Source organism: Muntiacus reevesi, chromosome 1 (assembly GCF_963930625.1).
Source record: "Muntiacus reevesi chromosome 1, mMunRee1.1, whole genome shotgun sequence".
Classification (NCBI taxonomy): Eukaryota; Metazoa; Chordata; class Mammalia; order Artiodactyla; family Cervidae; genus Muntiacus; species Muntiacus reevesi.
The window spans coordinates 13,342,050-13,367,706 of NC_089249.1; the positions used below are offsets into that span (position 1 = coordinate 13,342,050).

Here is a 25,657-nt window from a genome sequence, read left to right on the forward strand (position 1 = left end):
TTTTCCCCACCCAGGAATCGAACTGGGTCTTCTGCACTGCAGGCAGATTCCTTACCAACTGAGCCAGCAGGGAAGCCCCCGCCGTACACACACACCACCACCTCAATCAGGAGGGCTGCCCTTCCTCCTTCCTTGCCTCCTGAATCCTCCCCATACACACCAGTTCTTCAAGTCGAGTCTCACTTTCCTTGGAAAAGCTGGTTCTGGCGCCTTCAGTTTAGTTTAGTTGCTCAGTCATGTCCGACTCTTTGCGACCTCATGGACTGCAGCATGCCAGGCTTCCCTGTCCATCACCAACTCCCGTAGCTTGCTCAAACTCATGTCCATTGAGTTAGGGATGCCATCCAATCATCTCACCCTCTGTCGTCCCCTTCTCCTCCCACCTTCAATCGTTCCCAGTATCAGGGTCTTTTCAAATGAGTCAGTTCTTTGCATCATGTGGCCAAAGTATTGGAGTTTCAGCTTCAGCATCAGTCCTTCCAGTGAACACTCAGGATTGATCTCCTTTAGGATGGACTGGTTGGATCTCCTTGTTGTCCAAGGAACTCTCAAGAGTCTTCTCCAACACCACAGTTCAAAAGCATCATTTCCTCGGTGCTCAACTTTTCCTTATAGTTCAACATTCTGACATTCATACTGGTTCCAAATTGGGAACCAATTGGACCTTTCCCAATTTGGACCAGCTCTGACATTCATACATGACTACTGAAAAAACCACAGCTTTGATTAGATGGATCTTTGTTGGCAAAGTAATGTTTCTGCTTTTTAATATGTTGTCTAAGTTGGTCATAGCTTTTCTCCCAAGGAGCAAGTGTCTTTTAATTTCATGGCTGCAGTCACCATCTACAGTGATTTTGGAGCCCAAAAAAATAAAGTCTGTCACTATTCCCATTGTTTCCCCATCTATTTGCCATAAAATGATGGGACTGGATGCCAAGATCTTCATTTTTTGAGTGTTGAGTTTTAAGCCAGCTTTTCCACTCTCCTCTTTCACTTTCGTCAAGAGGCTCTTCAGTTCCTCTTCACTTTCTGCTGTAAGGGTGGTGTCATCTGCTATCTGAGATTATTGATATTTCTCCCAGCAATCTTGATTCCAGCTTGTACTTCATCCAGCCTGGCATATAAGTTAAATAAGCAGGGTGACTATATACAGCCTTGATGTACTCCTTTTCCAATTTGGAACCAGTCTGTTGTTCCATGTCCAGTTCTAACTGTTGCTTCTTGACCTGCATACAGATTTCTCAGGAGGCAGGTCAGGTGGTCTGGTATTCCCATCTCTTGAAGAGTTTTCCACAGTTTGTTGTGATCCACACAGTCAAAGGCTTTGGCATAGTCAATAAAGAAGAAGTAGATGTTTTTCTGGAACTCTTTTTTGATGATCCAACGGATGCTGGCAATTTTTTCTGTGGTTCCTCTGCCTCTTCTAAATCCAGCTTGAACATCTGGAAGTTCATGGTTCACATACTGTTGAAGCCTGGCTTGGAGAATTTTGAGCATTACTTTGCTAGCGTGTGAGATGAGTGCAATTGTGTGGTAGTTTGAGCATTCTTTGGCATTGCCTTTCTTTGACTGGAATGAAAACTGACCTTTTCCTGTCCTGTGGCCACTGCTGAGTTTTCCAAATTTGCTGGCATATTGAGTGCAGCACTTTCACAGCATCATCTTTTAGGATTTGAAATAGCTCAACTGGAATTCCATCACCTCCACTAGCTTTGTTTGTAGTGATGCTTCCTAAGGCCCGCTTGACTTCACATTCCAGGATGTCTGGCTCTAGGTGAGTGATCACACCATCATGGTTATCTGGGTTGTGAAGGCCTTTTTTGTATAATTTTTCTGTGTTCTTGCCTCCTCTTCTTAGTATATTCTGCTTCTGTTAGGTCCATGCCAATTCTGTCCTTTATTGTGCCCATCTTTGCATGAAATGTTCCCTTGGTATCTCTAATTTTCTTGAAGAGATCTCTAGTCTTTCCCATTCTATTGTTTTCCTCTACTTCTTTGCATTGATCGCTGAGGAAGGCTTTCTTATCTCTCCTTGCTATTCTTTGGAACTCTGCATTCAAACAGGTATATCTTTCCTTTTCTCCTATGCCTTTCACTTCTCTTCTTTTCTCAGGTATTTGTAAGGCCTTCTTAGACAACCATTTTGCCTTTTTGCATTTCTTTTTCTTGGGGATGGTCTTGATCACCGCCTCCTGTACAGTGTCACGAACTTCTGTCCATAGTTCTTCAGGCACTCTATCAGTCTAATCCCTTGAATCTATTTGTCACTCCCACTGTATAATTGTAAGGGATTTGGTTTAGGTCATACCTGAATGGTCTAGTGGTTTTCCCTCCTTTCTTCAATTTAAGTCTGAATTTGGCAATAAGGAGTTCATGATCTAAGCCATAGTCAGTTCCCAGCCTTGACTATATAGAGCTTCTCCATCTTTGGCTGCAAAGAATATAATCAATCTGATTTTGGTATTGACCATCTGTTGATGTCCATGTGTAGAGTATTCTCTTATGTTGTTGGAAGAGAGGGTGTTTGCTATGACCAGTGAGTTCTCTTGGCAAAACTCTATTAGCCTTTGCCCTGCTTCATTCTATACTCCAAGGCCAAATTTTCCTGTTACTTCAGGTATCCCTTGACTTCCTACTTTTGCATTCCAGTCCCCTCTGATGAAAAGAACATCTTTTTTTGGGTGTTAGTTCTAGAAGGTCTTGTAGGTCTTCATAGAACCATTCAACTTCAGCTTATTCAGCATTACTGGTTGGGGCATAGACTTGGATTACTGTAATGTTGAATGGTTTGCCTTTGAAACGAACAGAGATCATTCTGTCATTTTTGAGATTGCACCCAACTACTGTATTTTGGACTCTTTTATTGACTATGAGGCCCTTAGCTGGCCCCTTAGCGGCAGATAATCTCTTCTGCCTCTGAGTTCAGGCCATCTGTACACCCCACAGCACTTCTGCACCTCCTATAAGGAAATGTCTTTGCAGGTGGGTAGGTCTTATTTCTCCAATTAGGTGAAAACTCTGGGCATTAGATTTTTGTAACTGGCATGTTGAGCGAGTAGCACTCCTGGAACAGAAGTGGAAGTCATCTTTTCTGTGTCTTCCCACTCCTTCCCCCATCCCTTTGAACCTGTTTAATGGGGAACATTCATTAACTGCCCTGGGATAAAACCTCAGGCAATCTTGCAGAAAGTCTTATCATCACTTTCAGCCACAAACACAATCTCAATTAAGTAAAAATTTTTTAAAAATTTTTTTAAATCAGCCCCTTGTAGTTATCAACATTTTGAATTGGATTTAAAATTAAGTCTTCTTTCCTCGCTTGCCCCATGCTGGTACTTTGTCCCAACGGGACATTAGAGGAGGGGGCTTGCTCCTTGCACCAACCAGAGTTCTTCAGAGTGCGGGGGAGGGGAGGGATAGATTGGGAGTTTGAGATTGACAGGCACTCATAACTGTATTTAAAGTGCCATTCCATGAGAAAGATATTAGTATAGAAAGGTAAAAATTATTACTAAAAAAAAAAATTAGGGTCCATCAGGAGACAGAAACCATACAAGAGGGAATTTAATCTTATGAATTGTTTATTGGGTATAAAGCTATATAAATATAATTGAAAGGTAAAATAGAGATAGCATAGAAGCATCTATAACCCCAAAGGCTGGGAGAAGAAAGGAAAGAGGTCAGGGCAACTAAAACCTAGAAACATGGAGGGGCCCAGGGACGCGGTGACTCAGACTTGTGAGGGGCAGGGCCCATGCGTCTAGTGGCTCTGATGTTGGAGGAGGGTCCCTGGGGGCCCTAGTAGAGCGCATTGCCAGACTGGCGCTGGAAACATGAAAAAACCACGCTGGGAGTCACAGGTCTCTGCCATGCGGATTCAGCTGCCGCTGCAAGCGTGATGACATGCAGCTGGGATGATGCCCAGTGAGTGCCCGGGGACTGGTGGGCCTGTGGGCTGACTTTCCCTTCTCTGTGTCGTCCAGGAGGAAGACATACTCAGGTACCATGTGGTCTTAGAGGAGAAGCTGCTGAAGAATGACCTGCACAATGGCATGCACCGGGAGACCATGCTGGGCTTCTCCTACCTCCTCGGTTTCTTCCTCCACGATGACCAGGTGCGATCCTTCCCCTGAAAACCCAGCAATGGGCGTCCTGGGTCCATCACCCACCATCACTTCCACGTTGCATAATCTTCACCAGCACTTCCTCAGCCTTATCCACAGCAGACAGCTGTCTGTGTTCCACCATAAAGTAATGACTGGGCCAGACTGGGAAGCCCCCACCTTGTCCACCCCATCACCAGCCCTCAGACCATCAGTGTGGCCCTGACTGGTCATGGGATTGAATCCTAGCAGTCACAGGGCCCTTCAGTTCTGCTTCCTGATAACAGACAGTCCCCAAGCCACCTCCAAGGTGGTGGGGAACCTGGCAGGCAAACGTAACCCCCCGGAAGTGGCATGGCCCCAGGGTGTAAGGAGCCACCTGAAGTGTGAAGGAAGGATCCAGCAGCAAATGAATGAACAGTATTACCACTGCTTGTTCATACAGACTGCAGACCTAGGGCCAACTGCCCCCACCCCAGTATCCCACTATTAATCTCACACAACCTCTAACCACTTAAAGTGTTTAGAATTTGTAAAAAGAATTTAGACTAAATACATATTTTAAACATTTCAGTATGCAGTTCTATGTACCTATGTCAAACAGCCAGTGGAACAATCAATCTGAAAATTCAATAAGAAATTCACTATGTGACTCTGGTATAAATTTTCACAAGAAAAGTTAATGGAAACTAATGATTATTTAGGAGAAACTAAGCTCTGTATTAAAATGATGAAAATTTAATCCCAAATTTTTAAGCGGTAATATTGTTCCCTATAAAAAAGTGCATTTTTTTTAAAAAGCACAATTTTGAAAACAATATTCTCAGTGTTATCATCATTGAAGCCAAAGTGAATTTTGTGTGTAGTTTCTTTTTCTTTTTTTTTTTTAACATGCTCAGATTTTTTTTTTCTTTTTAAAGTCTTTCTGGTTTTTCATTACTTAGAAAATAATCTAATGCCGAATATTTCCCTCTGATGCCTATAAATAATCTTACCTATTGTATAATAATTTTGAGGAGATCCTTTTAAAAACATTTTCTTTTTTTTTTCTCCAGGTAAGGCAATTTTTGTTGATAAGGACCTTATATTTTTGTTTTTATCTTTGTTATCTTTTATTTCATCATGTAGAAATGAATATTCTGGTGAGTTTAATCAGTTTTGATTCTGTCATGTTTATTTTCCATGTGTTTGAAAAGTCTTTGATCTAGAGCTTTTTCCCTTTTACAATAGAGACTTTCTCTCTTAAATATTCTATCTTACAATAGAGGTTTTGCTTTTATTGATAACTCATTCACTCTCAGGACAACAGGGATGTGGGAAAATGCTGTCTAAATGAAGAGGCTTGTGTTCAGATCAAAATTCTAATGCAACTTGTAATTCTTCAAGTATATCTCATAAGAAAAATGATTCAGATTTTTTTATGCCATATCAACAGTATTACAACATCAGAAGTTCTGACATTTTGATATTTTAAATCAGCTCAGCCTCTTGGAATTCTGCAGATTTGTTTTGTGATCACCATTTGACACCACAAGTGAGACCCCTGCTGCTTCTCCAAACCTACACAGGCCCTGAACCACTTCTGTGGACCTCAGTCATGATTCAGCCCAGCATCCCATGGAAATTCACTTTACTCCAAGTAAATCATCAGGGACTTTAGTATTCAGTGGAAGTTCAAATTTAAACACTTAATAGAGTCACTTCAATCTTGATGCTTTGGGGAGTTTGGGAGATGTTAATCATTTTTAAATGCTCATTAGATATGAAGTTGACATCTGTTTAGTACAACAAAGATTCCCTCTTCTCGCAACCTCAGCCCTGCTGCACCTACACACACACACATGGAAAGAAAGTCACACAGTCATGTCTGACTCAGCGATTATTGGACTGCAGCCTGTCCCACTCCTCTCTCCATGGGATTCTCCAGGCAAGGGTACTGGAGTGGGTTGCCATTTCCTTCTCCAGGGGATCTTCCCGACTCAGGGATCAAACTCAGGTCTTCCGCATTGCGGGCAGATTCTTTGCCAGCTGAGCCACAAGGGAAGCCCATATGACCTACCCCCCACCCCCAGTTTTTCAAACAACAATTTGTTTTCAGTTATATTAGTTATACTCAGGAGTGAATTAATGGCTTTACTTATTTTGCACTAAACAATCATTAAGATATCCTCCCATTAAAAAAATCAAAACCAAACGAGTTATAACTCAAAGTTGAATTTAAGTTAGAGATTTAGTTCCCATGTCTTTCACACTTACTGACATACTAGGCAAAGATAACACCAACGTGCTGAGAACACCAGCGCAGCCCCAAGGAAGGCAGGATACGGATAATCAGACCTCTGAGCAGTCTCCACAGCCTAGAAGGTGATCTGTCTGGTAGAACGCATTTTTGCAAACTCTAAACACTCAAATATTATTTTTATTCTTATATAACGGTCATTTCGGAGAAGGCAATGGCACCCCACTCCAGTGTCCTTGCCTGGAGAATCCCAGGGATGGGGTCGCACCGAGTCAGACACGACTGAAGTGACTTAGCAGTAGCAGTAATGGTCTTTTAGTCTTACTGAGGGGTGCTTGCAAATTAACCAGGAAGCAGAGATATGCTAAAAGGATGCTAAGTTTCATTCTCTATGTCTTGGCTGTGGAAGGCATCCACACCTCTGGGACCACCAATAACTAGCATAGCTGAGCACATCCTGGGAGACATATTATCAATGGCACTAACATAGTGATCATGATTCAGAATTTTTTGAACAGTAAAAACCGATCATTTGGATGTTGGAGAGAAAACTTAGAGATTGTCAGGAACAACCTCTTCTTTTTACAAAGGAGGAAATTGAGGTTCAAAGAGGAAAAGCAACTGGCTCAAGGTCACACAGAGAGAAGGTACCAGATGCAGAACTGGTAGACTCCCCTCTCCTAGGGCAGAGCTGTCTCCAGTACAGGGTGCTATACCTGCCAGGTGAATATTGCAGTATCTCCTAGGCTAGTGTCTTGTTGACATCCTCCAATCCCTGTCGTCCTTATTTCCCTTAAAATCACTGTAGTAAAAACTGACAGTTAACCTTCCTGTTCACAGCTTTATGTAAACGAGGCTCCGATAAACTACACCAATGTTGCCACTGACAAGGGAGTGATCCATGGCTTGGGGAAAGTGCTGGAAATTCAGAAGAATAGATGTGATATTAATGACACTACTATCGTACGAGTAAGTTCTATCCAAGACCAACGATGTCACTAAAGAGTATTGGCTCATTTTTTATAATTTTGAAAGCCTGGGACTCATCTATTAAGGGTATCTCAGTTCAGTTCAAAAAACCACTAAAGGAACTTCTCTAAATGCCAAGGAGCGTACTTGCTTGTGGCTCTACAGGAATAAATAAGACATGACACTTGCCCTCAATGGGCTTACAGTCTAGTGCCTTGTATGCCTTGGAAAGGCTGTCTGAAGGGTTGTGTTGAGCAGGATTTCAAAGCCATGGTCTTCCTCAAGGGGAAAATGTGTCATGCCCAGCATAGGCACAGGGAAGGAGCCCTGTACACCCGTTGGCAGGGTTGGGCCCACCATTGTTTACCAGGAGAGAAAATATGGAAGTGGATCATTTCATTATAATATAGGACAAGTCATTGAGACTTTTTACTCCATGAGATGGTATATATTCTCTCAGTAGTAATGATAACTGTTAACATCTATTGGGCACTTTTTATGTGCTAGGCACTGCTCTAAACATATTACATGTATTAACCCATGGAATCCTCAGAACACCCTACAGAATAAGCACTATCACTCTGCCCGTTTTGCAGATGAGGGAAATGAACCATAGGAAGATTAAGTGACACGCCCAGGTTCACAGAGCTAGCAAGTGGCAAAGAAGGAGTTCAAGTCCAGGCAGTCTGGCCCCAGAGCGAGACCATAGCTTGGAGTGACCAAGCTATACCATCCAGTAGATGCCACGTTAAGAACTAGTCACACTGGCCTCCTCCTGTTTCGGAACAGGCTGGCACTTTTAAAATGTCTGTCATTCTTCACTTGTGAATCTTTGTCTCATGACAGTGGATATTATCTCCATGCTGACCTCTCAGTTGGACAGTGTACCCCTAGGGCTGGGGGCACTGTGGGTGATGCATTCTTTAATCTCACAGGCTGGCCCAATTCACTAAATAGTGGGTTTTCAATAAATGAGAGTTGGTGTTAAAAGAATTAGGATTTAACTGAGTTAAGACTCGCACAGGTTACAAGATTACAAGCATCTGAAATGTACAGTGCTCCAATGATGCTCCAATGTCCATGACCCAAAGTAGCTGAAGTGTTTGGCTCAAAGGACATGAAAGAGGTTAGCCAGATGAGCTTCTGATTTGCAGTTCTATAGCCTGAAACCTTCAGCCTCAAGTCTGGAAAATATTTGCAGCCTTGTTTTGATTAAAAGTAATAACCATGAAATACTCACTTTGCCTCTGTGTTTTACCAAGGGAAAGTGTGGAAAGTGTCCCCAGTCGCCCATCTGTCCATTTGGAACCAAACCACTAGTAAGTATTTCTTTGATATCTTCTTTGATAAAACTGTTTCTAGATTACAGGGAGGTCTGAATTAGAAAATGAGTCTCCAGCACACCTCATTTCACTGCCCTCCATCCTTCACTGGGTTTTAATTTAATCTCACCTTCTTAATCTTGTGTGCATCTTTCTAAAGTCTTAAATCCTTTTTTTTGAACCAAAGCAAAATTTTGATTAATAAATAAATAGAAACAGGAGCTCATCTCAGTCAACGCCCAATGGAAGAAGGGATTTTTCCGTTTCTGCATCTTTCATATCCCAGTAGCTGGTTGAGGGCAGGAGCAGGAAATCTTATCAGAGGAGGTGGACTTCGCAGTAACACTGTTTCAAGCCTTGAGGAGACCCACCTTCCAGATTCCCTTTATGGTTGAAGTTATAACTAACTTTCGCAAAGAAACACATGACAGACTTGGGGGGTGATGCACATATCTCTGAATGAATGACCTGTCTGTTTCTTGTGGCTGTTAATAGGGAAAAGTGCTTCAGAGGATGCTCCAACAATTACAAAGAATCAACACACAGGCACCTTCCATGGCACAACAGTAGTTTATGACAATAACATGCTGACTTCTCACTTAAGTTTGCATTTACTCATGTGTAAGTCTTTGTAAACAGCCTTAATCCTGCCTCAGACCAAGGCAGACCATCAGCCAATAAATAAAAAGAACCAAGTCTCAGTTCAATGTCCAGTGTTGGAAAGATGCTTTTATCTGTGTTACTCTGTGATTCTTCCTAACTTGAACTAATCTTCTAAAGAAAAGTTCTCTTTATGGAGTATCACTTTAAGGGATAATTATCTGCATTTTGCCACCTAGTATTCTGACAGCCAACATTTCAATGTTGCATTTTCTTTTTTATGAAGCAGCTCCAGGAAGCCAACCCCCTCCCTTCCCAGAACATTTCAATTAGAGAGTCAGCAATGTATCATCCACCTCCTTTCAGAGATTAGAAAGCTTTGTCCTAACTGAAAAGCTGATATTAATATAATTGCTGTTATTTCATAGGGCGAAGAGACGAGGAGATGTCTCTATACCATTTATTTCATGGGCAGGCGATCCCATTTCTTTGGGTGCCAGCCAAAGTGTGTGAAAACCGTCATTGTGAGTATAACAATTTAATAAGCCTTCTAACAATGGCAGTAATATTGAGAAACATAATCATATGCTATAGTTTTCAAAGTGCCTTTGCATGGATTCTTTCTGCCATCTTGCCTTCCTTCTCATTATTTTTAAATATTTATTTGTTTAGCTGCATCAGGTCTTAGTTGTGGCATGTGAGACCTTCACTGCATCATGCAGGATCTTTTGTTGTGGCACACGGACTTTCTAGTTCTGGCGCATGGGCTGAGTTGCCCCATGATATGTGAGATCTTAGTTCCCTGACCAGGGGATGCGGCTTAAACCCGCATCCCCTGCATTAGAAGGCGGATTCTTAACCGCTGGACCACCAGGGAAGTCCCCTCATCATCTCCATTACAGTTGTCACTCAAAATAGCCAGAGTAGCCCCAAAACTCAGGACAGCCCTACCAGTCAGAACCCTGGTGACAGCTGCAATTTTCAGTCTCATGATGAAAAAATAGAGGGACCAGGAGGCTAAGAGACTCTTCCTGTTCTCACAAGAAAGGGAAAGAGACAGGAAATGGGCAACTCCCTAAGGCAAGAACAGGGGCGCCTGGTCATTTAGAAAAGTGGAACCCCAGGGCTAGGGACCTCTCAGCTGTGGCTTTGGAATCTGCAGGAAAATTCTCTATAACATCCAGTCCTGCCCCTTTCACAGAAGACACAGCCTCTGCCAATCCTAGAGGCCAGTGATTCGGCTCTTAAGCTGTGGAGCGTGCAGCTGCAGGAGATGTGTTTTAGTGCACTCAAGAATAAAAGCAGGCCCAAGCAAGCAGATAATCCTGCAGGGCTTCCTGGAACTAAGAGAGTCATTTATAGAACGTCAGAGGTCTCAGCTGCCTCCCAACCTTCAGTTCCAGATGAAATAACACACCACCCAGGGGCCAGGTTTGGGGATGACCCGGGCCCCTCCCAGCTGGCTCAGTGGTGAAGAATCCGCCTGCAGTGCAGGAGACATGGGTTCCATCCCTGGGTTGGGAAGATCCCCTGCAGAAGGAAATGGCAACCCACTCCAGTATTCTTGCCTGGGAAATCCCATGGACAGAGGAGCCTGGCGGGCTACAGTCTATGGAGTCACAAAGAGTCGGAAACTAAACAACAACAGGGCCCATCTGGCATCACCTACATGACTCTTTCTTCCTGCTACCCCTCCTCCCTTCTCGCTTTTCTTCACCCTCCCCTCCTGCTTGCCTTTTTTCTTCCGGTCCTTCCTAGCTCCTCAGCAGAAGCCTCCATGCTGGTGCTGGCACCCATGGAAATTGCATGCCCCCCTGCCCCGTTCTGGGAGGATGCTGTCCCTGTCCCTTGTAACCATTCCACATGGGGTCAAGGCTACGGGCACACATCCAGACCCGCCTGCAAGATGTCCACACTGAGGCTGGACACGTCCAGAGGACGGCAGTATGGCCCTGTCCCCGCCCAGCCTGGCCCTTCTGTTTCAGACAAGAGAATGCTGTGCAGGCTACTTTGGCCCCCAGTGCCAGCCCTGCCCAGGGAAAGCTGAGAACGTCTGCTTCGGAAACGGGATCTGCTTGGACGGAGCCAACGGCACAGGCGCGTGTGAGTGTGGACGGGGCTTCAGCGGGACGGCCTGTGAGACCTGCGCTGAGGGCAAGTACGGCATCCACTGCGACCAAGGTGCGTACCCCCCGCCGCCCAGCGGGCTCCCCAGACCAGCCGGGGGTGCAGGCGGAGAGAGTCTAAACACCTGCTCCCTAACCAGCCTGTGTCCAGGGCAGGCTGGAACCCCGCCCACACCACCCCCCCCACCATCATGTGACAGTCACGCTATTGGTCCCCACCGCCAGCCACATGCTTTATGTTGTTTTTACAAAAATTGTGATCTGTTTTAGCTAAGTCACCTGCAGCCTCTCACCCTGACTTTCTTGTGTCCATGGACACACACTTATGAGGGGACTGACAGGAAAGAACGGGTTTCCTAATCCATGATGAGAAAACAAAGCACTTTTTCTACCTTCTGTTGAGAGTCATGCATGTGACCTGGCTATCACTGTTTTCTCATCAGCCAGTCCAAGCCAGACAAAATCAATATATAATTGAATCGTTACAATTGGGCTGTATAATATGTAATTGGCGTTACTGTGCTGATTTTTTCTGTGTTATATGGAAGAATTATATACTTGCATTGATGCAGGATTTCCTAACCTAGGATCCACAGATGATCCTCACAGGGGCCAGCAAACCCCCAAGGCTGAATGCTTTTTTTCTGAGAAAGGCATCCTTAGCTTTCACCCAGTCTTAAAGACGCTCATGACACTGCTGCATAACAAAGAAATCACCATGTCTGTATAGTCAATGAAGGCGGTGCCACAGCAGGTTTATAGGATCCTAGCGGACTTCTCTCTGAAACCTACTCTCAGGGAACAAACATGGTTCCGTCCCGAGGGATCCCACATAACCTTGGCTCGGCTGATGACCTGAGCCGAGGACACTCTCAAACTGCTCGGGTCACCGCCCCACAGTGTACACATTCCCCAGAGGGTGGTCTTCATTGAAGCACAACCTGTTTCACCATTTAGCTCACGCCCGTGCCCCCTGCCCTTCCTGGGAATCCAACCCCTTCCCCCACCCACCCCTTAGTGACACTAATTGTCTGGAAGCAGACTGGAGGATCTAAATGCACAGAAGTGAACCTTTGCAGTAAATGAAAAGTGAGTTGTTGAACACGGGTCAGACATCTGACAGTGTGTGGCTGTGTTCCCACCTAGCGTGTGCTTGTGTCCACGGGAGATGCAGTCAAGGACCCTTGGGTGATGGCGCCTGCGACTGTGACGTGGGCTGGCGAGGAGTGAAGTGTGACAGTGGTAAGAGCCAGCCTTCTACTGCTTGTGATCTGTTCTCAGCTGCTACATTTTTTCCTCCTAAAATAGAAATGGCATCTTCATTTCTTTCTTTGGCAGTAATTCCTACTTGCAGCAAAAATAGTTTGCAAAATAACAGCATTAAAAAGAAAATAAAAATTCATATTCCCAAGGCAGGGAGAAAACTATCATTAATATTTCCAGCCTTTTTCTAGGTATAGACGTGTGTGTGGGACCATGTTCTGCACGCAGTTCTGTGAGTCTCTCACTTCACATAATACATATGATCAATATCTTTTCACATGAATAAATACATAGAGAAATATAATTTTTTCTTAATTTCTATATAATATCTGATTATCAGACTGTGTTAGTGGCTCAGTCATGTCTGACTCTTTGCGACCCCATGGACTGTAGCCCACCATGGACAGGCTCCTCTGGCCATGGAATCTTCCAGGCAAGAATACTGGAGTGGGTAGCCATTCTCTTTACCATGTTCTTAAAATTAGTTTTCTGCTATCATAAACAATGCTGCAAAGACTGTTTCATTCATATATATATGTATTCATGTATATATGCATACATATTTGCATTTATCTTACTAATCCATTTGGTTAGATTCCTTGAGATGGGATTTCTGAGTTAGCAGTTGGTACTTTGGGGGAAAGTTTGCTACTTACTGCCAAGAGATTATATCAATTTATTCCCTGCTGTCAGTAGGCTCTGAGCTGGTCTATTTTCCTGAACCCTCCCCACTCCTGCTGCACTGATGATTCCTAATGTTTCCCCATGAGAGTAATGAGCAGAGAGAAAATTTCACACAGAAAGAAGCTTGTGGAAAAGCCCAAAGATGTGGGGGAGCTCTGCACATCTACAGAACCACAGGATTGCAGGATGAGAGGAATATAGGGGCAAAGAGGAATGTGGAATGAAAACAGGCCAGAGATGTGGGCAGGAGTCAGGTCATGGAAGCCTAAGGGTGGCGGACCTTCTGCTGAAGCCTCCTGTTTGGAAGCCGTTCAAGGGTTTTGAGAAAATCAGCAGTATGATGTGATTTGTGTTTTAGAAAGGTCATTCTGACACTGGATTGGAGAGATTACCCCTGGAAGCAGGTATCAGAGAGTCCCCCTCTTCTGGGGCGGGAGCTGGAGAGGAGTCACAGGTGCCTGACAGCCCAGTGAGGGCTAAGGGATATGGAGTTATCAGGAGTGTCTTTGCCCAAAACTCCTGGTGATGCTGAAAATCAGGGTAGCACAGGTTTCATTGAAAAGCTAAAGTTGGAAGTATAAATGGTCTTGAGCCAAGTGGATACCCTAGAGCAGATGTAAAGTGCTGGTGTGCCAAGCACGGGTTTAGAGGACCTGGGAGACGGAAGTGGGGAGCAACGGGGTCACACACACAGGAAGGCAGCCTGGGGGAATCCCTAAAGCAGAGCACAACAGAAGTGACAGCCAAGGATAATCAGGAGGTCATCTGCTGTATCTTAGACTACCCGCGTGTGCACAGGAGGACCAACCTCATTGAAAGGGACCGGGAGCAACCTGGAGGCTGCACAGGTTTTCAGGAGGCAGTGAACAAAAATCTGAACCAAGGTGCTGGCCTAACGGTGGCAGGGAAAACGGAGACACATGATTGTCAAATGAGCTAAAATCAAGAGCACGAGGCGGCTAGAGATACAGAAGAAAGGAAGAGGGAGGGAGGGGTCCACTGTGCAGACGATGGGCCAGTTCTGGAAGAGTCCAGCTTAGGGGCAAGGTGCAGGAGGTAGTGCGGTTTGCAGGCGGGTGAGTTTGAGGGACGGGAGAACACACAGGTGGAAGCTCCCAGGAGGTATTAACTCATTCATTCATCGATACTTGGAGCTCCTGCCGGAGGACATGGCAGTGAGCAGTGTGTGGTCCCTGCCCCAGCAGCCGGCAGTCTGGGGAAGATGTGGAAGGTTCCCAGACAGGGCAGGTGTGAGTGTGTGGGTGGAAGGCTTGAGAATGAGGCCAAGGCTGGAGACATATGTGTCATTAAGCAGGTAGAGGTGTATTTGTGCCATGATGGGAAGAAAGTGGGGCCAAGGATGAACCACCAGATTCATCTTCTTCCTGCCTTCTCTACTGTGGAGAAAGACCCCAGTCTGCCCCACCTGCTCACCCGTTCTTGGAGCCTCCCTCTCAGCCTCCCCCTCCCCTCTCCCTAGTACCGTAGGGGAACTGTCTCACCTCCTGCCTCCTGCATCTTTTAATTTCATGGCTGCAGTTACCATCTGCAGTGATTTTGGAGCCCAAAAACATAAAGTCTCTCACTGTTTCCATTGTTTCCCCATCTATTTGCCCTGAAGTGATGGAACCGGAGGCCATGATCTTAATTTTCTGAATGTTGAGCTTTAAGCCAACTTTTTCACTCTCCTCTTTCACTTTCATCAAAAGACTCTTTAGTTCTTCTTCACTTTCTACCTAAGGGTGGTATCATCTGCATATCTGAGATTATTGATATTTCTCCTGGCAATCTTGATTCCAGCTTGTGCTTCATCCAGCCCAGAATTTCTCATGATGTACTCTGCATATAAGTTAAATAAGCAGGGTGACTATATACAGCCTTGACATACTCCTTTCCCGATTTGGAACCAGTCTGTTGTTCCATGTCCGGTTCTAACTGTTGCTTCTTGACCTGCATACAGATTTCTTAGGAGACAGGTCAGGTGGTCTGGTGTTCCCATCTCTTGAAGAATTTTCCACAGTTTGTTGTGATCCACACAGTCAAAGGCTTTGGTGTTTACTTCAGTAAAACAGAAGTAGATGTTTTTCTGGAACTCTCTTGCTTTTTCAATGATCCAACAGATGTTGGCAATTTGATCTCTGGTTCCTCTGTCTCTTCTAAGTCTAGCTTGAACATCTGGAAGTTCATGGTTCACATACTGTTGAAGCCTGGCTTGGAGAATTTTAAGCATTACTTTGCTAGCGTGTGAGATGAGTGCAATTGTGCAGTAGTTTGAGCATTCTTTGGCATTGCCTTTCTTTGGGATTGGAATGAAAACTGACCTTTTCCAGTCTTGTGGACACTGCTGAGTTTTCCAAATTTGCTGACATATTGAGTGCAGCACTTTCACAACATCATCTTTTAGGATTAGAAATAGCTCAACTGGAATTCCATCACCTCCACTAGCTTTGTTTGTAGTGATGCTTCCTAAGGCCCACTTGACTTCGCATTCCAGGATGTCTGGTTCTAGGTGAGTGATCACACCATCCTGGTTATCTGGGTCATAAAGATCTTTTTTGTATAGTTCTTCTGTGTATTCTTACCACCTCTTCTTAGTATCTTCTGCTTCCGTTAGGAGGGTGTAGTACAAAGCTATTTGCCAGTTGGCACTTGCCCGGTTTTCCAGCCTGGTCTCCCGAGCACAGTCTGTAGTCCTATACTAGGAGCTTCAGCCTAGTAATGGAAATAAATGTTCAGTCATATTCAAAACATTGCAATATAAGAGTGCAGAGTAAAGCACTTCTAGAGCAGACTAGATTAGCCTTTGTTCGCATGCAAACTCCCCACTCCCAAGTCATGTCATACATCGTTAATCGATCATTGCACCCTTCCCTCTGAGGTCAGATGGGGCGCCACATCCTTCTCAAAAGAGCACACCACGTGGTGTCTTATCAATTAACTGAATCAAAGGTCTCAGGCAGATTTCATAGAGGGGGACCTAAAAGGTGACTGGGGTTTCAGAAACAGGACAGAGAGAAAGAGATTTCCAGACTCAAGGACGAGTACCCATAAAAGCACAGGTTGGCACTGCAGCCACCTGCCTCCCTGGGATCTGCAAATGTCCCCCTCACACGGAACACGACCACTTTCACAGTCGGATCTCCGTTTCAGGACCTTCTGTGTAACGTGGCCAGGCCTAACAAGATTTCTTTCCCTAAAGCTCTTAGCCTGAGCCACCAACCCCGTGGGTACTCTTCCATCATCTCTAACAATCCCTGCCAGGAAGTACCTGTTAGCTGGCCATCCAAGAATAAGAACATAATGTTGTTCCAGGAAATCTAGGAATTAATTCAGCAAATAGGTAGCGAGTACCTGCTGCGTGCCAGGCTCTTGGCTATTCTGGCACATGCAAAGCAACAACAACAGTAACTTAATTAGGTGTTTGCTTATTTGGGCTTCCCTGGCCCAGCAGTAAAGAATCCACTTCCCAGTGGTGACCGGGGTTATGGATTTGATCCCTGGGTTGGGATGATCCCCTAGAGAAGGAAGTGGCAACCCACCCCAGTATTCTTGCCTGGGAAATCCCATAGATTGAGGAGCCTGGGGAGCTACAGTCATGGGTTCACAAAGAATAGGACACATCTTAGTGACTAAACAATAAAATGTGCTTCTTTATATCTCTCTGTAGCTAAATGATGGGGAAAAAAAAGAATAAGGAACATAGAAAGTATAAATATATTGGGTTGGCCAAAAAATTCATGTGGGGCCCTCCATAAGCTCTTACTAAAACCCACATGAACTCTGTGGCCAACCCAATAAAATAGGAAATTAAGCCCCAGGGAGTAGTGTGCAGCCTTACCACCTAGCACGGACCTGGCACACAGGAGACACTCCATTGGTGTGTTTGACCAGATTTGTCTCTGAGCTTCCTAGAAACCAAGGTAAAAGAGAATTTACGTGGTCACATAGTTCCCATGATGTGTACCAGTTAACTTGTGAGGAACTAAATCATTTCCTACCACTAAGTACTAAAAGATTATTCCTAAATGAGATTTATTAAAGAAAGGCTGACAGCATTTGGTTCTCTTTTTTCAGAGATCACAAAAGACAACTGCAACGGGACCTGCCACACCAGCGCCAAGTAGGTGCCCTCTGGCCACCTCTGGGAGCGATGCAGAGGGGATTTTTCCTAATAGTGTGTGCCCACCAGACCCCATCTTTAGGGAAGCAGCTTCCTGAGGCCATTTCTGAGGATTTATGATATATTTAACTACAAAACTAAAATGAGGCCACCATCATTTTGCCAGATCCAGCCTTTTGAACAAGCTGCCCCCGAGCTACCTGGCACACTGGCAGAGTGCTAGTTGTTACCCCCATTCAAGCCGCAGGGACCCTTTCACAGAAGCAGAGGGAGCTTGTTGGGCCTCAGATTCATCAAACCTTACTTGCAATTCACAGCCGAGCCTTCCGTCTTCACAAGTGAACTTCATATTCATAACACCCAGAGGAGCTTAATGGGTTAATTCATTAGGAGTCCAGAAGCTGGAGTTAGACTTGAATCAGCCTCTGTCGTTTCTGTTGATTATATGACCTTGAGCCACTTATTTAATGCCTCTAAGCCTTGGTCTTCTCATGTGTAACATGGGAAGAATGATTGACCTACCTGTTAGGGCTACCGGATATTGTGCAGGTTATGTGAAGTAGTGTGTGAAGTATCGGTTCGAGCGCATAGGATGCTCTCTGAAGATGGGCAGCTGCCCTCCGTATCCTTGGACCAATGCCTCCATATACACACTCTGTTGTCTGCCTGAAAAGTGACTGACCACCCCGCCGCCCATGGCAGGGCTGTGCTAGGGATCAACTCTCCTCCCAAGCCTTAGGGGAGACGTCTGAATGCCTCATGGGGCAGGAGCTGGGATTCTAGGGGGAAGTTTGTTGTGAATCCCATCCAGGCGGGAGGCGGAATGTTGTGCATTTTTCCGCAAACACCACTTGCCCTTTCTCTTGGCAGCTGTCGTCTCAATCCGAATGGCACAGCCTTATGCAAATGCGCAGCAGGATTCCAGGGGAATGGGACCATCTGCACAGGTAAGTAGAGAAGGAATTTGCTGGGTGGAGGGTAACTCAAACTATTGAGAGATCTGTGTTTCTGCAGACTAAATGGGCAGCTGCAGGACTTCCCTGGTAGTCCTGTGGTTAAGACTTCATGCTGCCAATGCAGGGGGTGTGGATTCGATCCCTGGTCAGGGAACTAAGATCCCACATGCCATGTGATGCGGCCAAAAATAAACAAATGGGCAGCTGCTACCAAGAAGTGATGGGGAACCGGATGTGGTAGGGTAGCTGGTCTCATTCAGGGGCAGGACACCTCCTATTCACGGATGCGATGTGTTGGTTTTGGAACGTCTGGGGCCACTGCCTTGGTTCTCTTCTAAGTCTTGGCCATAACTGGAATCCCCTGGAGAGCTTTAAAAACCATGGATTTGGCTGACCAAGGGTGTGGCCTGGGCATGGGGACTCTGAAATGGGACACAAAGAGGCTTGGGCCCTGGTTCTCCTTCCCACTCCCCACATGGCCTTGGGAGGTCTCTAAACTACCCTTAGCTCATTTGTAAAGTACTCGTAAAACTCTGTCCCTTGCAGAGCGATTTGGGATGAAATGACCTCTCCATATACAACAGAACGAGACAGCTGTCAAAAACAGCCCCGATGTTAGACTCCTTGGGTTCAGATCCATGTTCTTCCTGTTTGTGTTACCTGAGGACCGTTGCTTGACTGCTCTTTGTGTCATTTTGTCATCTGTAAGTTGTAGGTCATAAGAGAATCTTGCTCAATGTTGGATGACAGCATGACTTACTACCTGTGAACACTCCTGGCACAGAGCACTCGATAAATATGAGCTAACACTCTTATGATGACCAATACATATTCAGTGCTAGAAAAAAATGGAAACAGCATCATTTCCTCTTGACACTGTGTCCAGAAAGGCTTCAGTCCAGATTGCGATGGAGCTAGGCAATGATTGCACCAGCTTGCTTTCTTTTTTTAATTAATTAATTAAATTTGGGCTTGCATTCGCTTTTTCTAGTTGTGGTGAGTGGGAGGCTCCTCTCTAGCTGTGGTGCACAGGTTTCTTGCTGTGGTGGCTTCTCTTGTTGCAGAGCACGGGCTCTAGCACAGATGGGCTTTAGTACTTGTGGCACATGGGCTTAGTTGCCCTGCAGCACATGGAATCTTCCCAGAGCAGGGATTGGACCCATGTCCCTTACTTTATAAAGCAGGTGGGCTCTTAACCACTGGATCACCAGGGAAGTCCTCACCAATTTGCATTCTAGACCGTCTGACCCTGAGGATTGTCTCAGGTGTTCCCTGAAGTAGGATGTGTTCAACATACCAGTGAAAACAGTGGAAAGACAAATAACTATAATGTTTCTCTTGCCCCCTGTCTTGTGGGGAGATAGCAAAACGGCAGCTGTTATAAACAGTCCTGTCGTTAGACTCCCTGGGTTTAAATCTATGTTCTTATAGTGTATATTACCTGGGGACAGCTGCTTGACTTCTCTTTGCATCATTTTGTCATCTGTAAGTTAATGTAATGCTCAATATTTCTATAAGACTTCCATATACATTATCCAAACCTGTGCATAAACTTGTATGGGTTTACCCCAAAATTCATACTAATTAAGTCATTTGTCTAAAGTCAGATGGTGAATGAAGGGCAAGCCAGGACTCATACACACACCTTGGGACTCCAGATCTTTGATCCACTTTGAATTGATTTTTGTATACATGCCTGTGTATTCAGTTGCTTCAGTCTGTCCGACTCTTTGCAACCCTATGGACTGTAGCCCGCCAGGCTCCTCCGCCCATGGGATTCTCCAGACAAGAATCCTGGAGTAGGTTGTCATGCCTTCCTCCAGGAGATCTTTCCCACCTGGGGATCAAACCCGTGTCTCCTGCTTGACAGGTGTATTCTTTGCCACTGAGCCATCGGGGAAGCCCTTTTGTATATATAGTAAGGTCCAAATTCATTCTTTCGCATATGGATATCTAATTATCTCAGTATCAATTTTTGAAAAGATTCTTCCTGTGATGGAAATAACATATTGGCACCTTTGTGGCAAATCAGTTGGCCACAGATGTTTGAGTTTATTTCTGGACTCTTAATTCCATATGGATCCTTCTGCCAGTTCCACCCTGTCTTTATTATTGAAGCTTTATAGTAAGTTTTGAAATTAGGGAGGGTGAGTCCTCCAACTTTGCTCTTTTTTCTTAAAGATTGTTTTGACTGTTCTGGGCCCTTTGAATTTACATATGAGTTTTAGGATAATCTTGTCAATTTATGCAAAGAAGTCAACTGGGATTTTGACAGATTGCATGTAATCTGTAGATCAGATATGGGGAGTAATGCCACCTTAACAATATTAATTCTTTCCATCAATGAACATGGAAGGTCTTTCTATTATTTAGGTCATCTTTTATTTCTTTCCACAATGTTTGTAGTTTTCAGAGTGTTTTACAATTTGTTAATGGAGTCCATCTTTTGATGCTATTGTAAGTGGAATTGTTTTCTTAATTTCATTTTGTTTGTTCATTGCTATGGTGTAGAAATACAATTGATTTTTGACTGCTGATCCTGTGGCCTACAACATTGTTGAATTCAGTGATTCGCTCTAATTCTTTTTAGTGGATTCTTCAGGATTTTCCATAGCACATCATGTTATCTGCAAACAGAAATGCCTTTACATCTTTTCTACTCTGAATGCCTTTTATTTCTTTCTTGCTTAATTAGCCTGAGCAGAACCTTCATTCAACACAGTGTTGAACGGAAGTGGTAAAAGCAGACCTGCTTGCCTTATTCCTAATCATGGGAGAAAGCATTTGGTCTGCCATCATTAAGCGTGATCTTAGCTGTGGGTTTTTCATAAGTGAAAAACGTTCTTTATCAGGTTAAGGAAGTTGCCTTCTATTCCTAGTCTACTGAGTGTTTTTATCATTAACAATGTTGAATTTTGACAAAAGGCTTCACTCCTTATACTGGGACGATTGTGTTTTTGTCTTTCATTCTCTTGCTGTGCTCTGTTAATTGACTTGGGGGATGTTAAACAATCTTGTATTCCTATATTAGTACCTCTTTCTTACAGTATTTATTAAATGTTTGGTAGAACTCACCAGTGACATCAAGTGCTTTGCGTTCTTTTGAATTATCTATGTTTAATCCAATGCCTGCCATTTTGAAGTAACTTCTATTTCTCATTGACTCAAGTGAAAACACATCAATTCCCCCCCCTCCTCTACTGCTCTTGGTCATCTTTCTCTGCTATAGCAATCAATGCCTGTGAGGTCAGCAATGGAGGCTGCTCTGCCAAGGCTGTCTGTAAGAGAACCACCCCAGGAAGCCGGGAGTGCGTGTGCAAGGCGGGCTACACGGGCGATGGCATCGTGTGCATAGGTGGGTACCACCTCTCACCTGCGACTTCCAACTGCCTTTAGTCTTGACCCCTCAGTCAAGGTGCTGTCTGATCTCTCCACTTGTTTTCCCTTGGCTGCTTATAAGCAATTGGCTAGGGAACGCTTTCACACCAAGCAGACATCCTGCTTGCCATCAAAATGTCCTCCTAAATTGAGCATCTACTGATGATTCTTCTCTGAGCCAATTACACTGTGATGATTACAAATGTGTTTTTTTTTTTTTAATTCCTACATCTCTTCATTCATAGCATGCTGAATTAGACTCCAAAATTCTATGATTTCAAGTCCTTGGCTGCAAACACTCATATTCATTCAATAGAGGGACAGAGTCAAGCCTGCAGACAGATACGCCTCTGCTGGCACAGTCCCCTCCCCAAAGAGTCAGTTTTGAGAAACCACAGCCAGCACCCTCCCTGTTGGGTTATTTTAGCCGCAGAGTTGCCAAGAAAACCGACTTGCGCCTTGACACCCGCTCTGCTTGGTCGGTCAGCCATCCTGTGGATCTGTCGAGATGCCTTTACTTAAAAATAAGGCTCGATTCTCATGCCAGGTGTGGGATTTTTGTTTTAAAGAGATCAACCCCTGCTTGGAGAACCACGGTGGCTGCCACAGGCATGCGGAGTGCACACAGACGGGACCCAACCAGGTGAGCGGCGCCCGCTGGGGGCTGCAGCTTCCTAGGAGCAAATTCCTCCAGATACAGACCCAGGCCTGAGGGAGAGGGGCTGAGAACAGACCTCTGGGGAGCAGTAGGATGAAATAAGTACATTAGAGGAAATTCTGAAACAATCCCCCTGGAGATCGCTGTTTTGGAAAGAGGAGGAAGGTGGGAGGAGCAGGGAACAAAGGGTTCATGGGGAAAAGGTGTCTCCCACAGTGGGGCTGCCCTGGTAGCTCAGCTGGTAAAAAATCCACCTGCAATGCAGGAGACCCCAGTTCGATTCCTGGGTCAGGAAGATCCCCTGGAGAAGGGTTAGACTACCCACTCCAGTATTCTTGGGTTCCCTGGTAGCTCAGAAGGTAAAGAATCTGCCTGCAATGTGGGAGACCTGGGTTCAATCCCTGGGTTGGAAAGATCCCCTGAAGGAGGGCTGGGCAGCCCACTCCAGTATTCGTGCCTAGAGAATCCCCATGGACAAGAGGAGCCTGATGGGCTACAGTCCATGGGGTCACAAAGAGTAGGACACGACTGAGCAACTAAGCACAGCCCAGCGCAGTGGGAAGAAGTGGGCGTGTGCAAACGCCACACGGCTCCAGAAGCATGAAGGTCTCCAGCCGTGCTCTCCTTTCCTTCAGCTTTCTGATGCCCAGAATCTTGCCATTGTCCTTGGGCTTGAGCCTCTGAAAGACATGTACAACAGCAGAAGATAAGGTTTTAAGCCCTCTCTCGGTCACATACTCCCCAGCACTGTGACCGATGCATTGTCTCCCTAGGGAGAAGGTTAGGGGAGGTGGGAGCCTGTGAGGACTCCACATAAAGGAGGGAAGGGGTTGAGGGGTGAAAAGACTCAGGTGGGGAAGCTGGAGGCTCAGGAACCAGACTCTGCCTCCCCCAGTCCCTGTCACACTGTGAGCAAGCAGGAAACTGTGTACATCAGAAACTGGATGGATGATGATGGAGGGAGAGCCAGCAGGACCTGTCTGTGAAATGACCCATTCTGCCTTCTTCCTGGACAGGCCGTCTGTAACTGTTTGCCGAAGTACACTGGAGATGGGAAGGTCTGCACCCTCATCAACGTCTGCTTGACCGTGAGTACGGCCTCCTCCCTGCATCCAGGGTGTGGTGTTGCGGTGGCCTCCATCAGAGCTGCTTCTGGGCCATTTCTTCCTCGTGTCCCAGTTGCAGTGTTGGAGACACTGCAGTCTCTGCCTCCGTCTTCATGTGTCCTCACCTCTGTGTCTGGGTCTCTTCCAGTGAGGACACTAGTGGACTTAAGACCCCCTGGTTCATCTAGGACATCCCGTCTCCGAGATCCTTCGTTGCATCTGCAGAGACTCTTTTTCTAAATATAGTCCCATTCACAGAGAACAGGGCTTAGGATGTGGACATAGGTTTGGGGGGACATAATTCAACCCACCCCAGAGCAGGAGGAGGAGGGGGTCTCTGGCCCTAGCTACAGAGCGAGCACATGGCAGAGTCAGAACTTGAGCCTGTGTCTGTCTGACTCACAGGCCACACCCTTGACCACTTCTCATGCTTGTTCCTCCACGAGGCTCTGATCCCCAGCAGAGACCCAGTTCATACACCTTCCCTCCTCATCCATGTCTCTGCCCACCTGAGAGCCTCCTGCAAGCATGAAAACAGCACAGATGCTCCATTATTAAAGCCCTTTCTCTGCAGGCGAGGTCCCTACTGTCCCCCGTGATGGTCTGTCTGTTTCACACCAACTGCCTTCTGGCTGGTGACTATTACTTTGCTATGATGGATTAGAGTTTAGCCTTCAGCTGAGAAGTGTCAAACAAGATTGATGCCTTTCTAGTTAACTCTCAGGTGCTGAGAAACTTCCCATTTGGCAACTCTGCACTGATCTATTCAGGGCTGGAGATCTGCTGGGATGGACTTGCCATCTTGAGATATGGGCATACCTCAGAGACATTATGGCTTTGGTTCCAGACCACCAAAATATAGTGACTATTACAATAAAGCAAGTCACAAGAATTTTTGGCGTCCCAATACATCACTATACTGAAATCTGTTAAGTATGCAATATCATTATGTCTAAAAAATACAATGTATGTAAGCCAACCATACTTCAATTTTAAAAAGAAGACATTAAGAGTTAAATAAATAAATAATGTATTGGGTTACCCAAAAAGTTCATTTGGCTTCACTTGTGACATCTTGTGGAAAAGCCCAAACAAACTTTTTGGCAAACCCAATACATACCTTAATTAAAAAAACACTTCATTACCAAACATTGCTAACCATTCTCCAACAACACAAAGTCATCACAAACCTCCAATCTGTAAAAAATCACAGTGCCTGTGAAGTTCAGTAAAATGAGGTATGCCTGTGTAAGGCTGGGTGAGTAGGATGACTCACAACTTTAGGGAGATGGAACACAAATTCAGGAAAAGGGTAAATAATGCAAACCAGTCAGTTCAGTTCAGTCACTCAGTCATGTCCAACTCTTTGCGACCCCATGGACTGCAGTACGCCAGGCTTCCCTGTCCATCATCAACTCCCAGAGCTTACTCAAACTCATGCCCGTTGAGTCAGTGATGCCATCCAACCATCTCACCCTCTGTTGTCCCCTTCTCCTCCTGCCTTCAATCTTTCGCAGCATCAGGGTCTCTTTTCCAGTGAGTCAGTTCCTCGCATCAGGTAGCCAAACTATTGGAGCTTCAACATCAGTCCTCCCAATGAATATTCAGGACTGATTTCCCTTAGGATTGATTGGTTTGATCTCCTTGCTATCCAAGGGACTCTGAGTCTTCTCCAACACTACAGTTCAAAAGAAACCAGTCAGAGAGTAAGACAAAAAGTGAATGTCAATGCAGAATTGCTTTGTGAGCATTGGCAAGTCTGGCAAGCTAACTGGTCTGATTCCTATCCCCCACTCCTTGGAAATTTTACCAGAATAATGGCGGCTGCAGTGAATTTGCTATCTGCAACCACACTGGACAAGATGAAAGGACTTGTACTTGCAAACCAAACTACGTTGGGGATGGATTTACCTGCCGTGGCAACATACATCAGGTAACGCAAGGCATGTTTCTGTAAAGTGAATTCCACTTTCCCCCTTGTGTGAAGAATCTAAGGCATTGAGAAGGGTGCAAGAGTTTTGTTCCATATAAAACTGAAATGTGAGGGAGGTCCCTGGAGGGACCTGGAGGTTCAGTGGCTAAGACTTTGCACTTCCATCACAGGGTTTGATCCCTGGTCTGAGGACTAAGACC

At 45.2% G+C, this 25,657-nt stretch overlaps 1 protein-coding gene across 1 annotated transcript in view; it reads left to right on the plus strand.

Annotated features, from left to right (window-relative positions):
* Positions 1-25,657, plus strand: part of STAB2 (stabilin 2) — a 164,092-nt gene that overhangs the window by 92,713 nt on the left and 45,722 nt on the right. The window contains exons 34-45 of the mRNA XM_065921136.1: positions 3,984-4,115; positions 7,183-7,311; positions 8,574-8,630; positions 9,662-9,757; positions 11,219-11,414; positions 12,506-12,601; positions 17,381-17,426; positions 18,297-18,373; positions 21,612-21,737; positions 22,330-22,403; positions 23,435-23,506; positions 25,338-25,457. Of these exons, the coding sequence (XP_065777208.1) occupies positions 3,984-4,115; positions 7,183-7,311; positions 8,574-8,630; positions 9,662-9,757; positions 11,219-11,414; positions 12,506-12,601; positions 17,381-17,426; positions 18,297-18,373; positions 21,612-21,737; positions 22,330-22,403; positions 23,435-23,506; positions 25,338-25,457 (1,221 nt within the window). The remainder of the gene's footprint in view (positions 1-3,983; positions 4,116-7,182; positions 7,312-8,573; positions 8,631-9,661; positions 9,758-11,218; positions 11,415-12,505; positions 12,602-17,380; positions 17,427-18,296; positions 18,374-21,611; positions 21,738-22,329; positions 22,404-23,434; positions 23,507-25,337; positions 25,458-25,657) is intronic.